The 22609-nt window shown below is 31.0% G+C and overlaps 1 protein-coding gene across 1 annotated transcript; it reads left to right on the top strand.

The window, feature by feature from the left end:
• Positions 1-204: 204 nt before the first annotated feature.
• LOC139516373 (F-box only protein 32-like) lies at positions 205-22125 on the top strand. The gene is made up of 8 exons (XM_071306444.1): positions 205-344; positions 1653-1710; positions 2946-3041; positions 5794-5887; positions 6617-6786; positions 7044-7303; positions 19717-19795; positions 20197-22125. The coding sequence occupies exons 1-8, from the start codon at positions 340-342 to the stop codon at positions 20284-20286; spliced, it is 852 nt and encodes a 283-aa protein (XP_071162545.1). The 5' UTR covers positions 205-339; the 3' UTR covers positions 20287-22125.
• The last annotated feature ends 484 nt before the right edge of the window (positions 22126-22609 follow it).

Below are 22609 nucleotides of genomic sequence, written 5' to 3'. Positions count from 1 at the left end.
TTAGTAAGAAAAAACACCACAAAACATTCGTATTTTTTAATATATTTTTAATGGTACGACTTCCCAGTGGTACGACTTTACGTTGGTACGAGTTCACTTTTTTGGTACGAGTTAACATGGTACGAGTTTCCGTTGGTACGAGTTAACTTGCTTCCATAGACAAATATGGTATTGTAAACAACTAAATTGCCATATAAGGTAAAACGAAAGAAGCATACAATCTAATCATACCTGTAATGTTTTAAAATAGACTTTTCCAACAGCTTATACCTGTATGAATTATTGCAGCAACTTGCAAGGATATATATTCAGAATTTTTTGATCCAGCAGTAATTAATAATGTCGTAAGTTATGATTAATTTAATTATATTTTATTTCAAGATAGCATTCGCAGGTTTTATTTTTTTTATAAAGAAAATTGAATCAGTTGTAGCATAGGTAAAAACCAACATTTTGACATGCAATAACGATATATAGAGAAATTTTAAGGATATATCGGAACCTTTCAAAAGCTGTAGCAATCAATGCATTGTTCATTTTAAATACATGTTATTTCATTTGGTCTCGTGCACATGTAGATCTACCCCTATGTTTCTCCCCAAATACAAGTATCTAATTTACTGTGCTACTATATAACGTTTGATTCGGATGTCATTATGGCAACAACCTTGACTGTTTATAACATAAATATTCAGTATTCAATCAAATGAATCATGGCAAAAAAATCGTGTTACTCCTGAAAAGTGCAGTTTCATCGATGAAAATGACATGGCGAACTTCATCCCCAATAACCCCAGCGTAATCTCCAGGAGCTTGTTGATAATTCGCGGCGGATACAGCGTTCGGAAAATTGGGGTGCCCATTTTATGTTGGTACAAGACTTAGACGTGAAATATTTATATTCGTTTAATTATATATAAAATAATGATAAAATGCCTATCCATTAATTTATCATATCTGCTTCGTCAAAAGGACGAGCGCGGCGCTCGTATATCCTCCACTGGTCGAGAAGGGTTATATCATTCGAACCCTATAGGGTTATCATTCGAATAACAAAACAGGCGAAATAATTCTTCAAGGCCAGGTTGTAGGAACATGAGGAATGTATATCTGTATTTTACCGTTTTAGTGATTTTTTTTTGGAGCTTTATATGTTATTAATGATAATTTAGAAGTCAACTTTTAAGCATTTCACTCTCTTTACAGTGGCGGATCCAGAAATTTTCGTAAGTGGGGGCCCACTGACTGACCTAAGAGGGGGCCCGCTCCAGTCACGCTTCAGTGATTCCCTATATAAGCAACCAATTTTTTTCCCAAAAAGGGGGGGGCTAGGGCCCCCTGCCCCCCCCCCCCCCCCATAAATCCGCCTCTGCTTTAGTATTGATTTACAGCCGCTAATTTCCTAATGCATGTAAAGCATCTTTAGTAAGCTTGCTTGTTTTGTTTGTTCAATTGTTATTGTGATAACGTCCAATCAAATTTGAATAAAATATGCCTAAAAAGGCTATTTATATATATTGTTTGAAGATGTTAATAATAATTACAAAGCTTGAATTATCGTTTATACAAATATTAAGAAATTAGCTGCATGTAAAGCAGCTTCTTTCTAATGTTTTGTTGCTTTGAATTTAAATGCATGTTATCTTTTGTAGTGCAAACGAAGATATATGGCAGCCCTGTATTCATAATATCCAAGGCATTGGGAAAGAGGTAAACAATTAAATAAGCAAAGCAACGAAAACAATGTGTGGTCAATCTAATTAAAATATAGTTCTTTGATTTCGTAACACTCATATCATGCATAAATTTACAAGCACGCGAGAATTAACTATCCAGTTCAGACAGACATGGTATGCTACTGTACAGAATTCTCCAAAAGGTCTAAATTATAAATTATTCAAAATAGTATAAATTTGGAAACCTTATTTGATATTTTAGATGACAAAAATATTGCTTCTTTTTGTAGATTTAGAACTTTGAACACAAAAATTCCTATCGAAATTGGTAGATGGCAAAACATTCAGAGAAAAAAAAATCGTATTTGTACTTTGTGCAATTCCGGTGATATTGGCGACGAGTTCCATTATGTTTTAGAATGCTCGTCAATAGACGATAGTACACAATTGCTACTAAAGCATCATTTTGTAAACAAAAAAAATATTTTAAAATTTCATGGTCAAATGAATAGTAGCAACTAAACAATCTGTGCAAATTTATAAGACTTATTATTAAATGCCTAGAATCTCCTGCGTGGGTAACCAGTTTGTGTATCTACTTTACATTTGTTTTTTAAATTTATACTATGTTATTTGTATATGTCTCTGTACCATTGTACTTTAATTGGTTTACGAGAATAAATATATAGATATAGTTAGCATGGATCAAATTTTAATCAGATTGAAGGTTGATTATATATGTTCCTATCACACTAAGATGTTATTTTACCTGCTCTTCTGTTATTTCTAGCTAATACTTGAAATTGGAAATGAATAATATTGGGTTCCAATATTTCATGATAAATGATCATAAGACGATTTCATTTGCTTTTTATTATCAATAAATTGGAATGCTTTTATGTGTGAAGGGATTCTTTACAATTTTATGCGACTGTCATACAAGTAAGAGGTTTAGTTAGCCAGAAAACCAGGTTTCATCCACCATGTTCTATATAAGAATATGCCTATACCAAGTCTGGAACATGCATGACAGTTGTTATCCGTTTGTTTGAGTTTGTTTGAGCTTTCGATTTTGCCATTTGAGTAATTTCACAAAAGTACCGAACTCTGATGAATATTCAAAACGGAAATGATATTCATCTGAGTTCGGTACTTTTGTGAATTTACTTTTGACATACACTTTTTAATGCTATATTCTTTCATGAAACAAGTGAGTGTATATCAGGCGTTTTGCATTTGTATTTATATATAGTTTTTTTTTCATTTTAGCGGCGAATAACAATATTGAGTTTGAGTGAAACTTTACAAAAGTTAGAAGTTGAGAAAGTGGCTTTAACTATTAGTGGATTTCGTTACTGCTCTGATGTAAGTACAACAATGTATTACGTTTTTCGTGAGTCCGTCTCCCTTATTTCAATACAAAAGAAAATAATTATAATCACCAATAAACCTAAGCATAACTAATCAGATAATCAGTAACCAATATGTTAAAAGGAGTAAACAGGTTGAGAGATGTTGTCAAATCTCTATCATTCAGGGGAACCGTTGCGGAATTACCATATAGGCCTACAGGATAAAATAGCTTACCCCCTTCTTATAATCGAAGTTTCATCTCTTCAAAAAGAAAATAAAGACGAATGTCAAAGTAAAAGATTCGACGAAAGAGGTATGCCATGATGATGTACTCGGTCCAACTACGTCCATACTAAATGATTGTTGCTGACATGAGTCACAAGGTTCCAGTATGCATAAAAAGATACTTATACTGCGATCAGCTATTTTAGTAAAACAGATAAAGCTATACGTATAAACGTTAGCTTTATACGTCAATGACCTCAACTAACCTATAAGCTCCACCTAATTGATTCGAATTGCGTAATTCGAATTAACCAATTCGCATTAGAAACACGTTTTTGTTAATACGAATTAAAAGTTAACGTCGTTAGGACAGTAAATCGAATTTAACGTGCGTTGTAATTCTAATTAGAATTGACGTTAGGACGTAAAACGTTTCGAATGTGAATTAAACCAATTCGAATTAGTTAATGCGAATCGAATTCGAATTACGTGTGAACTCAGCATAAACTTGTTATGTCTTCAAATTAGTTATTTATATACCATGTTTATTAAATGTTATTAGATAAGTTCATTTTCCTTTTCTAATTCCTTAAAATGTCAATGTCTTACCGCCTGGACTACGCTTATAGGAAAAGACCCCAAAATGGTACCCCATGAGGGAAATTCCAAACACTTTTTTTGTTTGTTATTTTTTTATCGATTGCAGTATAAAGCCAATATACGTATAGTGTCTTGAAATATGAAATTTATTTGTATTCGGCACGAAACGGAAAAATGCTCGGTACAACCTCGCATTTCCCCCGTTTCTAAGCCTCATACAAATAAACTTCATATTTCAAGACACTATAAGTATATTGTCTAACTACCTGTACATGCAGCTGCCAGAATAAGTTTCCCAAAAAACATCCCGGTATACGCTATAGCTGCAGAGGAAAATATAGCATTGATTAGTGTGAAAACTATTGAAAAGGGAAGCAAAATGGTTAGGTCGACATTAAACCCAAGCGTGACCTTTTTTTTTAAGGCAGTGGCTATTTGACCGGCACCGGCTAAATAGCAAAGGAGTAGGTCCGGTAAGGACTGATTTTGACCGGCACCGGCAAAATAGCAAATTTGCTATTTAGCAGGCACTGAATAAAACTGTTCATTGGTGTGATTAGTAGAGAATAAAAAAGCTTAATAATAATTTAAAATCAGATTAAATTATATCTTACTGGAATTAAAATGTAAGAATAATAATTAAATATCAAAATTTTATATTTAAAAACTTTTTGTTACTGTTACTCATATAAAACACTTAAAAACTTCTAACTATCAAATTTGATATATTTTAAAAATCAAAATACATCAATGATGATATAAATGAAACAGACAATAAAGAAAATGATACTGATAATGTTCATATATATTCGAAAATTCACGAAAACTAGTTTCCCAAGAAGAAGAACAAGATACCGCTCAACAAAAAGAATACCTACTGGATTCCAGCTGTTGTGTTTCGCATATATTACTTCAACCAAATATGAAGAAACGTGGAAGGTCAAAAGGTTTGACCCAAACTGTCATAGGTCTTCCAAAAAAGCGTACCCGAAAAAGCAATTGTGTACCTTTTCATAAGAAAAGTTCCTAAGAAATCGGATTCCTTTTATTAGACTGGTTTGTTGGAAGCAATTTGGCAAAAAATGCTGTTAATAACAACATTTTAATAACCGAGGAACAAGTTGAAGCAAGACCTGAACTTTTAACTGCCTCTTGTTTGGACTCAATTGTAAACATTGATTTAATCAAAAAGTATTGTCACAAAGATGCATGGGAAGCTATTAAGAGCGTATATAAAGAGAAGAAAAAGAACTCTATCTACATATGCAACATATGCACACATGATGCAGATTCAAAGGAAGCCAGTGCTATGTGCAGTTCCTGTTTGGAGTGGCAACATTTATCTTGTGCTAGCTAGGTTAAAACAACATCCAAAGGCAAATAATTGGTTTTGTAACGATTGCAAATGTTAAATCATCTGTCCTTTTGAAATTCGTTTCAAACAACTTTTAATATTGTTTTTTTTATGATGTACATACTTTTACATAACACTATTTTTATCGCATGGCAGGATATTTAAACCATAGATTTTACACAGATTTGGACATCAACTTTTTTTATAAATAAAATATTTTAGAAAAAATATATTTATTGATGTATATACAAATATGTTTTCATGCTTTTAACTTATATTATAAAGTTAAAAAATATTTATTTATGAACATCTTCAATATTTTATTTTCGATTGTACTGTATTTTTAATGTTTGATATTATGATAAAATTATTTTAAATTATTATTAAGCTTTTTTATTCTCTACTAATCACATCAATGAACAGTTTTATTCAGTGCCGGCTAAATAACAAATTTGCTATTTTGACGGTGCCGGTCAAATAGCAAATTTACTATTTAGTCGGTGCCGGTCAAATAGCCACTGCCTTATTTTAAACAAAACCATCACATAACACACTAATGTATTATAAAGAGATTCTATTTTGTAGATTTTCAGATCATTGTTAACAGTTGGGCTGAACAAAATCAGTGGTACATCACAGAAACAAGTTTTTATAGCCATAGAAAAGATGCTATTTGAAGGTAAACTATCGTATAATTTTGTTGCCATGTACCCATATTTTTTTCTCCCTAACCATAAACTTTTCAGTTTTTCTAGATAACTCAACTAAGCAGTTCCTTCATTGTATACGTTTATGTTTTGACTATGTAAAGATATATTGACTGATTGTCGTTTATTGTTAACTAGTGTCCAGTGGCAGATATCCCATCATATTCATGATGAGTCCATACAAGCAAATTGTTACTAGTCTTTGATTTGGTTTTTAATAAGCCACAGAAATTTATTACAGAATCACTAATATCGGTAGTATCTACAACACTCATAAATGTCTTTCTTGTTTTTAATTGCTGTGTCATGACTGTAAGTTTTGTTTTTTTAAAGCCTCATTTGTATTTTCTCTCTCTTTGTTCACAGTTCGAATTTATTTGTTAATAATTTTACAATTTAAAGAAAAATACAGACAATATATTTTTTCTGCACGATCAAAACTTAAAAAGAGGTAATATTTCCGTACGTTTATTCTGAGTTTATATTCCTAATAATTTAAAGCTGGCTCCCAATGCAAACTGAGCTGTCCTGAATTCATGAATGCATGATTGTAACTATATTCAGTATTATTCTTTTCCGAAAAAAACAGAAAGATTCCAGTCCCATTTCATTTATTGCAAGTTCTGACACTTTCGTTTTCCTAAAATTAACCGACTGTTGGAGGCAGGTTTTTCATTTAAAAAAATTTGCCTTATTTTCAGCTTTTTCTTCTGACACAAATCTTATTTGTGTGCGTAAACTTTTGAGGACTGCATTGTCATCTTTGGAAAAGGGAGAGAGGAATAGAATTGGTAGTAAGCGGTTGTGGAACAAACATAAGGAGACAGTCAGCAATCTGTTATGTCGATTGGACATGCATGAAATAAAACCGGTTTGTATATACTATGCTTGGTCTGAAAAGGGCTAGGGATTGTAACTAACATGGGTATGCTGAACAAAAATAACAATATTGCCACTTTAAAGTTTTGATAGTGATACTTATGGCTACAGATTTTATCTCTGTCAAAATTTTCAGTTTAATTACTACAGAAAAATGAATTGCCACAATACATTTATAATGAAAAAAAACAGAACGTTCAGCATTGAATCCAATATAATTACTTATAATATTCTATACTACAATTTCAGAGAGAAGAAGACGGCAAACTAATGTTTCTAGATCTACCAAAGGAATGCGTTTACAACATTATTTCTAAACTGTCAAATCCTAAAGACATTCTTAACCTTGGACAAGCTTGTAGCGATCTCAATATTATATGTAAAGATTCATTACTATGGCAACAGCTATGCTTCCTCCATTTTTCGGAAAAACAAGTTGCTTCACTTATTACCGACGACTTGGATTACAGTGACATTAACTGGACACATATGTTTCATGTATGTAAAAGGTAGGTAAATAACCAGCTCCATGTATACTAAATAAACTCATCATAGGGGCCCCATCATAGGTAACCAGGCTTAAAATTGTGTAGTTGCCCGACACTAGTTTCTTCAAATGACTTACCAATGATGCTTCAATAAAATTAGCTCTAAAGAGCCTATATCACTCACCTTGGTCAATGTGCATATTAAACAAATGACACAGATGGATTCATAACAAAATTTTGTTTTGGTGTTGGTGATGTGATTGTAGATCTTACTAGTATACTGAACAATCTTGCTGCTGACAATTATCTCTATCTCTTATGAACTTGGTCAGGTTGACTTATTTGTAGATCGTACTTTGTTATACATAATTGCTGTTAACTGTTTATCTAAGATAATATTGAAGATAATAACCAAAAACTTCAAAGCTTTCTTAAAATTACCAATTCAGGGGCAGGAACTCAACAATGGGTTGCCTGATTTGTCTGAAAATTTCAGGGCAGTTAGATCTTGACTTAATGAACATATTTACAAGAATTAGATTTGCTCTAAATGCTTTTAATTCAGAGATAATAGCCAAAAATTGTATTTTACCCCTATGTTCTATTTTTAGCCATGTCTGCCATCTTGGTTCGTCAACGGGGTCATTGGACACATTTTTAAAACTACATATCCTTAAGATGATGGTTGCCAAGTTTGGTTAAATTTGTCTGAGTAGTTTCATAGGAAAAGATTTTTTTAAAAGATTACCAAAATTTTAGAAAAATGGTTAAAAATTAACTACAAAAGGGCAATAACTCCTTAAGGGTTAACTGACAATTTTGGCCATGTTGACTTATTTGTAGATCTTACTTTGCTAAACTTTATTGCTGTTTACAGTTGATCTATATCTATAATAATAGTAAAGATAACCAAAAGCTGCAAAATTTTCTTAAAATTACTAATTCGGGGGCAGCAACCCATTACAGGTTGTCCAATTTATCTGAAAATTTCAGGGCGGATAAATATTGACCTGAAATACAAATTTACTCCCGTCATATTTTCTCTAAATGCTTTAGATTCAAAAATATAAGTCAAAATCTACATTTTACCCCAATGTACTATTTTTAGCCATGGTGGCCATCTTTGTTGGTTGGCTGGGTCATCAGACACATTTTTTAAACTAGATACCCCAATGATAATTGTGGCCACGTTAAGTGAATTAGGCCCAGTAGTTTTAGAGAAGACTTTTTTAAAAGATTATTAAAAATTTAGAAAATGGTTAAAAATTGACTATAAAGTGCAATAACACCTTAATGGGTCAACTGACAATTTTGGTAATGTTGACTTATTTGTAGATCTTACTTTGCTGAACATTATTGCTGTTTACAATTTATCTCTATCTTTTATAATATTCAAGATAATAACCAACCAGATGCTTCGCAGGGTGAAGCTTTATACAACCGCAGAGGTTGAACCCTGAACGGTTGGGGCAAGTATGGACACAACATTCAAGTTGGATTCAGCTCTATATTTGGATTGTGATTAAATAGTTGACACAGCATAGGTTTTTGACACAGAATGAATGTGGTCTAATGATCTTAAAAAACATTTTTTTGCCTTTGAGCAATTCATTATGCTGTTGAAGATTAATCCTCTCAAAAAAATATTGAAGAAATTTTCTTTTTATTTATGAAATGGGCTATTTAAAAAAAAATGATGCCAAAGTGTGACAAACATGGTAAAAAATTAAGTCATTGATAATCTTTTTTCTATCATTTTTCTTTAACCCAGAGACATTCAAGTTTACAAAACTACCAAGGGTTAATGCAAAATAATAAAAACAAAAATTTTAACAACATTTTACTCATAAGAATTCATCCACTTTTCAAAGGAAACAACAAAATAATAATATCAACTGACAAACATAAATAAGAATATAAATATCAATGTAATTTTTTTGTTTGTTGCAATAAAAGTACTAAATGATTTTCTTGCAATTTTTTTAAACTTATAAACAGTTTTTATACGACCGCAAAAATTTTAATTTTTTGGTCGTATATTGCTATCACGTTGGCGTCGTCGTCGTCGTCGTCTGAATACTTTTAGTTTTCGCACTCTAACTTTAGTAAAAGTGAATAGAAATCAATGAAATTTTAACACAAGGTTTATGACCACAAAAGGAAGCTTGGGATTGATTTTGGGAGTTTTGGTCCCAACATTTTAGGAATTAGGGGCCAAAAAGGGCCCAAATAAGCATTTTCTTGGTTTTCGCACTATAACTTTAGTTTAAGTGAATAGAAATCTATGAAATTTTGACACAAGGTTTATGACCACAAAAGGAAGGTTGGGATTGATTTTGGGAGTTTTGGTTCCAACAGTTTAGGAATTAAGGGCCAAAAAAGGGCCCAAATAAGCATTATTCTTGGTTTTCCCACAATAACTTTAGTATAAGTAAATAGAAATCAATGAAATTTTAACACAAGGTTTATGACCACAAAAGGAAGGTTGGGATTGATTTTTGGAGTTGAGGTCACAACAGTTTATGAATTAGGGGCCAAAAAGGGGCCCAATTAAGCATTATTTTTGGTTTTTGCACCATAACTTTAGTATAAGTAAATAGAAATCTATGAAATTTAAACACAAGGTTTATGACCATAAAAGGAAGGTTGGGTTTGATTTTGGGAGTTTTGGTCCCAACAGTTTAGGAATAAGGGGTCCAAAGGGTCCAAAATTGAACTTTGTGTGATTTCATCAAAAATTGAATAATTGGGGTTCTTTGATATGCCGAATCTAACTATGTATGTAGATTCTTAATTTTTGGTCCCGTTTTCAAATTGGTCTACATTAAGGTCCAAAGGGTCCAAAATTAAACTTAGTTTGATTTTAACAAAAATTGAATCGTTGGGGTTCTTTGATATGCTGAATTTAAAAATGTACTTAGATTTTTAATTATTGGCCTAGTTTTCAAGTTGGTCCAAATGGGGGTCCAAAATTAAACTTTGTTTGATTTCAACAAAAATTGAATAAATGGGTTCTTTGATATGCCAAATCTAACTGTGTATGTAGATTCTTAATTTTTGGTCCAGTTTTCAAATTGGTCTACATTAAGGTCCAAAGGGTCCAAAATTAAACTAAGTTTGATTTTAACAAAAATTAAATTCTTGGGCTTATTTGATATGCTTTATCTAAATATGTACTTTGATTTTTGATTATGGGCCCAGTTTTCAAGTTGGTCCAAATCAGGATTCCATATCAAGTATTGTGCAATAGCAAGAAATTTTCAATTGCACAGTATTGCACAATAGCAAGAAATATCTAATTGCACAATATTGTGCAATAGCAATTAATTTTCAATTGGAGTTATCTTTCTTTGTATAGAATAGTAGTTGATAATATATGTTGGAAATTTGCCAGACATGACTATGATGTCATTTTCTATTTTTATTTGCCAATAACTTTATGTAAATAACTTCATTGGAAATTTGCCAATATAAAATGTTGCGGATGAAGCTTTTTTTCCTTATCTTATCTAAAATGTTTTTAGATAATGTATGTTGGACATTTGCCAGACATGACTATGATGTCATTTTCTATTTTTATTTGCCAATAACTTTATGTAAATAACTTCATTGGAAATTTGCCAATATAAAATGTTGCTGATGAAGTTTTTTTTATTGTTTTATACAATAAACAATGTATATTCACTTTTACTACCAACCAATCTTTACCATTCAGTGATAACAAGCACTTTATTTTACATTTTAACATTTTATGATGTATTTAAAAGAGTAGTTATTGTTGCAAACTCCATTAGAAATTTAAATTGATATCAGTTTTGGAAAAAGGGAAACGGGGATGTGAAAAAAAGGGGTGGGGGGGGGGTTTAAATTTTTCTCATTTCAGATTTCATAAATAAAAAGAAAATTTCTTCAAACATTTTTTTGAGAGGATTAATATTCAACAGCATAGTGAATTGCTCAAAGGCAAAAAAAAACTTTTAAGTTCATTAGACCACATTCATTCTGTGTCAGAAACCTATGCTGTGTCGACTATTTAATTTTAGATTTAAAAAGTTTGAAGAAGAAATCTTTAATTGATTTGTAAAATCTTGACATTTGTTTTGTGTGAAAAAAACCCATGTAATGTCAAAAATTTGATCACAATCCAAATTCAGAGCTGTATCACGCTTGAATGTTTTGTCCATACTTGCCCCAACTGTTCAGGGTTCGACCTCTGCGGTCGTATAAAGCTGCGCCCTGCAGAGCACCTGGTTTTTTTAAATATGTAAATTTCACCAATTTTTAGTGTATTCTTTAATATCTTATTTCAAAAGTTTTTATATCTCATTGCAAAAGCTGTAATTTTATATAAAAAGTATAAGGAAGCAAACATATATGATCTAATTACATCCTCTGAAAATTTCACAACAAATGGCTAGGTATATTGATCCAATATCCACCCGTTTATAGTATGGATCACATTTCTGACCTAGAATATAATTCCGAAAGAACTCGAAACATTGTACACGTAGCACGTAATCAATGTAAGGTCGGAAATGCGATCCATACTATAAACGGGTGGATATTGGATCAATATACCTATAATTTATGCTAAGTTTTCTTCATTTAAAAAATACAAACATGTGTTTTTTATCCTTTTGTTACACTCCTGACATATTTTTTCAGTAACTGTAAGACTGTTTTTTAATGGAATGTTTAGAAAATCAGTAATGATATCTATTTTGAATTTACAATCTCACAAATAAATAAATTTATTAGATATTTGATTACATATTTTTTTAATTTCTGAGCAAAGAGCAAACTTTTAACATGTTTAATGAGAATTACACTTTAATTTTTAAGAATCTTTGGTGAATAGTGTGCAGAAAAATCACTTTTACAAGACAGATCGGCTTTCTCATTACATTGTAAAGATGTTACAATTATTTTAATAAAGAATCATGTTGAATTTTGTTATAGATAAGCTACATCAGAAACTTGTCAGAGTGTTACACTCCTGACCATAATTTATTGCTACCATATTTTAACCTGAAACTGACCTGAAATCATGTAGAGTCTTTATATTTCACATATTATTTTAGTGCAAATTAAGAACAGGTTAAAAAAAATTATATACTTCTTACATATTTACAAATTTTGCTAATTGTCTATTTAAAAAAAAAAGATGGCTTTCCTTTAAACCTTGTTCAGTCTCTTGTTTGATACTATATATATGCTGTTTTTATGTCAGATAATGTATTATGATAAGTTTGTTCGTACTACCAAAGATGGTAGCAGTATGTGCTCTGTATATTAAAAATTGTCCAAAAATGTACCCAAAAATGTCAGGAGTGTAACGCTTTAAAATGTTTAAGTGTAACATTAATGTTATTTTTTATAGAAACAATGTTGTTATTATTGGTTTTCTTTTCTGGAATTTGAGTGTGAACACCATCTGTTGCATATTTTCAGTAACAAACATGCCATTATTATGGCCTTTATTGCTTGTTTATGCTCAATACTTGTATGTCAGGACTGTAACACATTTAAACAAGCTAGTTCAATTGCTATTTTAGTTCAAAAATTTCAAAAGTAATGATGTAGACTTGTATTCTGTGTTAAGCTGAAGTGTAGTAATGTCATTTTATAATAATTGTCAGCTTGTTTTTCTTCCAATAACTTACCTTTGCTAATAAGATTGAAATAAGGCATTTTTTTGTGTTACACTCCTGACATTGAAGTATTGAGCATACAAAAGCAATGAAGGCCATAATAATGGCATGTTTGTTACTGATAAACTGTAACAGGTAATGTTCACTGAAATTCAAGAAAAAGCAACAACTTTAACAACATTGTTTCTAAAAAAAAATACATCTTAACCCAGTTGTTACACTCCTGACAGACCTGGGTAGTCCTCTTATTGTAACCATAATATTCCAGTAGTAGAACTTCAGGGTCAACTGGATGCACCTGTGCCAAGCTATGATACTAAACAAAAAAAATAAACCGTGCAAGATGTACAGAAACATGTTATTTCACCTACAAAGACATTTTCTGGCAGCATATTGACTTTTACTAACATTTTTTTTTACACAAACTTATTTGACTTACCTTATGAGGCTCATAAAAATGTAAATATATGGAAGAATTGAACAAGAAATCATAGTCAAGATATAATAGTTGGATGAAAGATATTGTTTGGTATCTGCCCTTATTTATTCTATATCATCAATGAATGCACATGCTTTCTTCTAAATGTCACACTAAAATCGTTACACTCCTGACATTTTGAGGTACAATTTTGGACAATATTTTTTAAACAGAGCACATACTGCTATTATCTTTGGTAGTTAGGACCAACTAATCATAATACATTATCTGACCTAAAAACATTACAGATATAGTATCATACAAGAGACTGACAAAGGTTTAAAGGAAAGGCATCATTTTTTTTGAAATAGCCCAAATCTGAAATGAGAAAAATTGACCCCCCTTCTTTTTTTCGCATCCCCCTTTCCCTTATTCCAAAACTGATCTCAATTCAACTTTCTAATGGAGTTTGCAACAATAACTACTCATTTAAATACATTATAAAATATTAAAATGCAAAAAAAGTGCTTGTAATCACTGAATGGTAAAGATTGTTTTAATTGATTAGTTGGTAGTAAAAGTTTAAGTTGATTCAACTGCTATTCTGGACTAAGAAAGATAACTCCAATTTTCAAAGAATATTTCATAAAAACTGTACAATTGAAAATTTCTTGCTATTGCGCAATATTGTGCAATTAGATATTTCTTGTTATTGTGCAATACTGTGCAATGGAAGATTTTTTACTATTGCACAATACTGTGCAATTGAAGATTTCTTTATTGCGTGATACTGTGCAATCGAAAAAATTTTGCTATTGCGGAATACTGTGCAATTGAAAATTTCTTGTTATTGCACTAAACTTAATATAATAGTTTTGGACCCCGATTTTGACCAACTTGAAAACTGGGCCCATAATAAAAAATCTAAGTACATGTTTAGCTTCAGCATATCAAAGAACCCCAAGATTTATTTTTTGTTAAAGCAAGCTAAGTTTAATTTTGGACCCTCAGGACCAAAAATTAAGAATCCGAATACACAGTTAGATTTGGCATATCAAAGAACCCCAATAATTCATTTTTTGATAAAATCAAACAAAGTTTAATTTTGGCCCCTTTTGGCCCCTAATTCGTTGGGACCAAAACTCCCAAAATCAATCCAAACCTTCCTTTTGTGGTCATAAACCTTGTGTTAACATTTCATAGATTTCTATTAACTTATACTAAAGTTATTGTGCAAAAACCAAGAAAAATGCTTATTTGGGACCAGTTTTTGGCCCCTAATTCCTAAACAATTGGAACTTAAACGCCCAAAATGAATCCCAACCTTCCTTTTGTGGTCATAGAGCTTATGTTAAAATTTCATAGATTTCTGTTTACTTATGCTAAAGTTATTGTGCGAAAACCAAAAAAAATGCTTATTTGGGACCTGTTTTTGGCCCTTAATTTCTAAACTGTTGGGACTAAAACTCCAAAAAAAATACCAACCTTTCTTTTTTGGTCATAGACCTTATGTCAAAATTTTATAGATTTCTGTTTCCTTATACTAAAGTTATTGTGTGAACACCAAGAAAAATGCTTATTTGGGCCCTTTTTAGCCCCTAATTCCTAAACTGTTGGGACCAAAACACCCAAAATCAATCCCAACCTTCCTTTTATGGTCATAAACCTTGTGTTTAAATTTCATAGCTTTCTATTTACTTTTACTAAAGTTAGAGTGCAAAAACCAAATGTCTTCGGACGAAGACGTCGTATAAAAACCTCAAAATCTCTAAATTACTGATTCGGGGGCAGCAACCCAACAACAGGTTGTCCGATTTGTCTGAAAATTTCAGGGCAGATAGATCTTGACCTGATTAACAATTTAACCTCATGGTCCGAGACCACACTTATTTTGTAGTGCATTTCTTTTAGAAGATAAATGAAAATTAAAAAATCCCACCTGCGCTTTCTCAATGAAATTTTTACAGTGTGTTGTACGTTGTACTACTTTTGGGACAAATTATATCAAAATTATAGAAAACTCATCGGCTCTAACTCAAAATAGGGACAATTTTATGTTTAGGGCATCTTGAAATCTTTTGACAGCTTCCGAAGTGCTAATTTTCAACCTTTTTCAGCTGGACCAAATCACTACTTTCCTTTAAAATTCTGAACCCAATTTTTTTTTACGTGTAATTTCACCCCATTCTTGCAATTTGAGGCATTAAACATGGAGAAATAAATTTGAAAGAGGTATAAAAATTAATGGCAAGTAACCCACTGTCAACACTAGGGACTATATTTGTTTAATCAAGGGACGACAATTGTGGTCTCGGACCTCATGTCAGATTTGATCTAAACGCTTTGGTTTCAGAGATATAAGCCAAAATCTACATTTTACCCCTATGTTCTATTTTTAGCCATGGCGGCCATCTTGGTAGGTTGGCCGGGGAGGGTCTAAAACGCGGAAATGAAAAACGCGGAAGAGAAAAAATGAGTGTATTATAACTGATATCTTTGGAACCACTAAAGCTAAATTAATAAATAAAACTGATTTTGAAAGCTAATATAATAGTCTATAAGATAAAATTGAAAACATATATATTTGAATATGCTTTTTTACCGAAAAGTTGACCGGAAGGCTTTCTTAGTGTGATTCTGGCAACACATTTTTGAACATTAAAACTTAAATTCACAAAAAAGCATATAACCCGGTCAAAGTCTGTCAATTGACTCTTAAAGATATTTAAATGACAAATAATATGATATAAAGAAAAAAATAAATATATTACTATAAAAGGACAAAAAGTTGACCGGAAGAACCCCTTGTACACAAATATTGAAATGAAATTTTCAACTTTGAATTAAAATTCACAAAAATATAAAAAGCCCGGTCAAAGTCTGTAAATTGACTCTTATAGACATTAAAATGACAAATAATATGATATAAAGAAAAAAATAAATGTATTACTATAAAAGGGCAAAAAGTTGACCGGAAGAACCCCTTGTACACAAATATTGAAGTGAAATTTTCAACTTTGAATTAAAATTCACAAAAATATAAAAAGCCCGGTCAAAGTCTGTCAATTGACTCTTAAAGACATTTAAATGACAAATAATATGATATAAAGACAAAAATAAATATTTTACTATAAAAGGGCAAAAAGTTGACCGGAACTCATCCTTGTATACAAATATTGAAGTGAAATTTTCAACTTTGAACTTGCTATTTCTATTACATTTAATTTCGGTCGAATTTTTTTTCTCATCTATAATATGTGTTTCTCCCGCATCTTCTTCGATTACACTTAGTTCAAGTTTTTTTTCGATTTAGGAGTTGAAAATTCGGTTGATATTTTAGGCGTTTTATTAGGTTTTATGCTACCATTCGTTGAAGGTGTTGTCATCAATTTTTGCTTTAAAGGAGTATTTATAGAAAATTGTGAATATGGCGCAGGTTCGAATTCAATTCCATAATCATTTGTTCTTGGTTGTTTTCTTCCTGATTTTTTGTCAATTTTTTTCTTGCTATTTTTTGAAAGTGCCCTTAAACTAACGACGTTATTTGTTTGTGTTGACTGTAACCCTATACTCATTTTTGCAGCCAAAATATGAAAACAAGTAGATGATGATTCACATTGACATGTTTCTTTTGGAAAAAGAGTTACACAGTATTTTCCTTTCCTGCCATTTACAATAAACGCACCTTGTTGTGGAACCAAAGTAATTAAATGATTGTCAACAATAAACCGTGCCAAACTTTGTTGACTGCTATCAGTCGGGTATTGTATGACAGGTTGTTGATTAACTATTACCTCATTATTTTCTAATTTGACCTGATCAGAGTTTGTTTGTTTTATGATTTCCTGTGAATTTAAATTGCCTAAAGGATCAGTGTCAGATTGGAAAGAATTAGACTGAAAAAGTGGCTTGTCGTTTTTTAAATATTCAATAACTTCATCAGGACTTACAATTCTTTTTGGAAAAATAAAATCTGATGGTGAAATAAATGCTCTACTGAACTCTTTTTTCAAATGATAATTTCCTAAACCAGAACGTCCACGTAAAATTTCATAATTCTCAAAATTTTGTATGTAATAAAAACCCAAAGCTAGCAAATCTACTGGTAGCTCTTTCCAATCATTTTCTCTTTTTAAAACGGCATTCATACTTTCGGAAAGATTGTTTGTTATTCCAGAATATAGGATCAAACATGCCGGGATATTTTTCAATTAACCATTTACCAGAGTGATTTTGAATTGCCTATATAGTGAATGAGAACCAAATTTGGATTACTGTCTAACCAATATAGAGCTATACGTTTAAAATCTGATGTACAACGAGGTCGCTTTCGACCAATTTTTGCTTCAGAGTCATGCTGATATCAACATGCCGATATTCAGTAAAGGTGACACGTGCTCACTTGTGACAACATAATTAGTCCACACGCCGACATTCCTTACATACTATGATGCGAGCGAAAAAAAAAATAATTATTAATCAATTAATATAATAATTCATACTTTAATAATGCAATCAAACATAAATAAAATAGAATAATTAATAATCATTACCTTATATGATATAGTGTATACGGTTGAAAATCTTTATAAAATTTAATATTAAGGGATAGATTCAAAAGCATTAAAGAGAATGTCGGTCTAGACTTTCCTATCTTATTTGAATGTTTTGCTCATTAATTTTATTACATATTACTTATTATCTACTATTTTTTATAAATTCTAGCATGAGTTCGATCACATTTATGTATTTTTACGTAAATTTTAGTTTGAAGTTAAATTTTTTATTTATTATTTTACACACAAGATAGGCTTCCGTTGCTAATTTGAGGTTTGTATTTATATTTCTATATCATTTTATTTGTCAATGAATTGTCTTTCAGAATCATTTTCAGGATTTTGACCGGGCTTTAGATATTTTTGTGAATTTTAGTATCAAAGTGAAAATTTCACTTCAATATTTGTATACAAGGATGAGTTCCGGTCAACTTTTTGCCCTTTTATAGTAAAATATTTATTTTTGTCTTTATATCATATTATTTGTCATTTAAATGTCTTTAAGAGTCAATTGACAGACTTTGACCGGGCTTTTTATATTTTTGTGAATTTTAATTCAAAGTTGAAAATTTCACTTCAATATTTGTGTACAAGGGGTTCTTCCGGTCAACTTTTTGCCCTTTTATAGTAATACATTTATTTTTTTCTTTATATCATATTATTTGTCATTTAAATGTCTATAAGAGTCAATTTAAAGACTTTGACCGGGCTTTTTATATTTTTGTGAATTTTAATTCAAAGTTGAAAATTTCATTTCAATATTTGTGTACAAGGGGTTCTTCCGGTCAACTTTTTGTCCTTTTATAGCAATATATTTTTTTTTTTCTTTATATCATATTATTTGTCATTTAAATATCTTTAAGAGTCAATTTACAGACTTTGACCGGGTTATATGGTTTTTCGTGAATTTAAGTTTTAATGTTCAAAAATGTGTAGCCAGAGTCGCACTAAGAAAGCCTTCCGGTCAACTTTTCGGTAAAAAAGCATATTCAAATATATATTTTTTTAATTTTATCTTATAGACTATTATATTAGCTTTCAAACTCAGTTTTATTTATTAATTTAGCTTTAGCGGTTCCAAAGATATTAGTTATAATACACTCATTTTTCATTTCCGCGTTTTCCATTTCCGCGTTTTAGACCCTCCCGGTTGGCCGGGTCATCGGACACACTTTTTTTTTTAAACAAGATACCCAAATGATGATTGTGGCCAAGTTTGGTTAAATTTGGCTGTGTAGTTTCAGAGGAGAAGATTTTTGTAAAAGTTACACATTTTTTAAACAAGATACCCCAATTATGATTGTGGCCAAGTTTGGTTAAATTTGGCTGGGTAGTTTCAGAGAAGATTTTTGTAAAAGTTTACGGACGACAGAAGCTCACTTGGCCTTTTGGGCCAGGTAAACTTAAAAGAGAAAAAAACCCAATTAATTATGAGATTGAAGAGCATTGTGGACCCAGGCGTTTAAAGAATTCTGTTTGTGGTCCTACAAATCGGTTGGAAACAGTAAATTTAACAACGAAATCATTATTTTTTTCCAGTCGGAAGGAGGACAATAAATCTGCTTGTTTCAATAGAATAAATAGATCTATGCATGCAGGAACAACCAACTCACAAAATTTCTTTAAACGATAAATAGTCAAAACTAACCACTTTTGGAGACGAAATCTTCACAATTAATTTTTTTTGAAATTGTTCTCATCTTGCTGAATATGCATGCATTATTTACCACAGAACCAGATATTCGTATAACATGTTTGTCCAGCATCAATGAAGACTGTTATTTACAGAAATATTTTATATTCAAACAGGAGATTCAAATTAACATTTACTGAGGTGTATGGAGACGAGGTTGTTTTGTGTGATAACTGTAGGCAGTTATATTGGAGGGTGAGTAATTTATCACAATAACAATACACAAACCAGTTATGATAAAAAAGATTTTTTTCAAATTTCAAATTTCATTTAAATAATTGACTGTTAATGACAGATCTTTGCCTGTTTCCATTCTTAATTTTTATTACTGGGGATGAATTAGGGATTGTCATATTGTGTAGAAACCTGTTGTTGAAGACTGTGTTGGCCTCTAGATGGCATTTAGTTATTTTTGTTGTTGGGTCAATCTCTTATGGCACATCACCAAACATCTCTTTATTCATTAAAGTGTTTATACTGTATCAGATGTTCAATCCTTTGGAAGATTAGGTAGTTCACTGAAATATCATTTTTTTCTCAAAAACATATACTAAACAGATATGCATAGATTATCATAGGTTTCATTTTTCTTTCAGATAAAAGGACATCAATGTTTTAATCCAGATATGGCTCCATCAAAGTCTTCAATAACACCTGAACAATTTGTCAGTATGTTAAATATATAGTGAATTTAAATAGACAGTCACACATCTGGTTTTTTCTTGAGTGAATAAGGCTTGTCTACAACAAATTATTCACATGTAGTTTTAACATGCTATCTGTAATGCTGAAATGGACAGCACTAATTCTCCATGAGATATAAGTACTTTGATAGAGGAGTGATAATCAGTGATTTTGATAGTACTTTTCATTCTAAATCACCCAATTTCTGAAATTTCCAGCACTATCATTTATGTATGTATTTTGTTTCTGTTTTTTGGTTTTTTGGAGATCATTGCAATGTTCAGTGCCTTTGGTTTTATCATGATAGACAGTTTCTATTGGTGGAGAAAACAATGAGTACAAGGAGAGAACCACAGATCTATGGTAGAAAAACGGGCATTTCTGATCAATTAAAAACGACAACACCTCATTATGAGCAGAGTTGGAAGTCATAACCTCAGTGTTGAACTAAATATCAATATAGATGATCTACTTAGACTACTTGACCACCAGACCCATCATTAATATGAATTTAAGCTCTAAACTAAAGTTTTGAACAAAATTTTCATTGGAAAAAGAATCAAGGACAATGGAAAATTATATGCTGCAAAACATTAAGAATAATTTATTTTCAAATGTGTGATAGAAACATTTCATAAAATATTAACATTAACTTGCAATTTGACTGAGACCACCTTAAAATTACATAATTCAAGTAAAATTGTTAAAGGGGCACTAGCTGCGAGATATATAAAAAATCTAAAGTTTGATTTTTTTTGTTCAATCAATAATGAAAGTGAAATAGTGAAATAACAATTCGCTTTTTGCAGCCAAAAAGATTCAATTTTGTCAAATTACGCTAAGAAACATTGATAATTATTAATTCACTTGCAAGTGAATGAGTCGACCTCTTTAAATCCGTATTCATGTGAACTTCAATTTAACCCCTAGCTAGAGATTGACAACGCATGCATTGTACGTGTACTGGTTATTTAAAGAAAAAGAATGTCAACAATGAAAGTGAAACTACGGTAAATCATTTGATTACTAATTCGATGCACATAAAAGCATTCTTATACGGTTAAAAACAATGAGAAACATCTATTGTTAATCTATAAAATAAAATCAAACAGACCTATAAAAATCCAATTGCACGTGTTGGTTTAATCTATTCATATCTTTATTTATGTTTACATCGCTTATATGGTCATCTGAGGTCAAATCAATAGTTAATTAGATGGCGTCTGGACTAAAATACACACGAAACGAACCTATATATTATATACCCCATGCTCTATAAACTGTTTATTTTAGACTTTTGATAGTTTGGATAAATGTTTTACATTGTTATAAATCAACTACGAGAATTTGAGTCAAATCAGTGACAATGAATTTGACAGCTAGTGCCCCTTTAATATTTAGCAAAATCAGGAAAGATCATGAAGCATTTACAATTTATTTTTTGTCATCAAGTAAGACAATCACAAATACATATCAGGTGTAAAATATTTTTTTTCTCTTTGTTATAGCATTGATTCAAGTCATAACTGTTGTTCATTTTTTTTTAAATTTGACTGCATTTATGGTCATTTAAGGATCTGATCTTTCCTTTTGTATTTATAAATTAGAACTGGTGGTTAAACATTGTTATACATGTAATTGAGTAATAATTGCATACTGATGATAAAGGGATTCCAATAAAATGAAGCATTGCAGACATAGAAGTGAAAATCTGCTATTGTAAGAACTATGATTACATGTATTATTGTAGTAAAACTTCACATTACATGTGAATTTCTTATCATTTTTCTTACCTACAGAGGCTTTAGGTTTTTTAGTGTGTTATTAAATCTTTTACAGAATATGGTTTTATTTTTCTTTATTTTAATTGTTAGATATGCAATCCTTACATATTCTAATGCAACAACGTTTGTAACGTTCATTTTGATTGGATAATGTCACTTTCTTACATGGCATCAATTGACAATTGATGCTATGGGACGTACTCGCAAGCGCAGACGGCATATGACAGATTTTAAATGCATGTTTAAACGTTGTTTTCTGTCAGTTTTATTCGAATGGAGATAACAATATTGTATTTTAAGCTCTAATGGCATTAATTTGGGTAAGATGGTCGCAAATACCCGTTTACTGTCTCCGCTAACGCGTCGTCAGTAAACTTAATTTGCGACCATCAAATCCCCAATTGATGCCGTCAGAGCTTAAAATACAATACAGTTATCTCCTAAGTGGTTACTTATAGTTCAACAGCTGTCTGCAAGATGTGTAGACATTGCAAGAATGCCTTATAGAAAATATAGTTATCCCATTTTTCCTCATTATTAG

Source organism: Mytilus edulis, chromosome 1, assembly GCF_963676685.1.
Source record: "Mytilus edulis chromosome 1, xbMytEdul2.2, whole genome shotgun sequence".
NCBI lineage: Eukaryota > Metazoa > Mollusca > Bivalvia > Mytilida > Mytilidae > Mytilus > Mytilus edulis.
The sequence above is the reverse complement of the archived record's forward strand: the minus strand, read 5'-3'. Positions and strand labels throughout refer to the sequence as shown.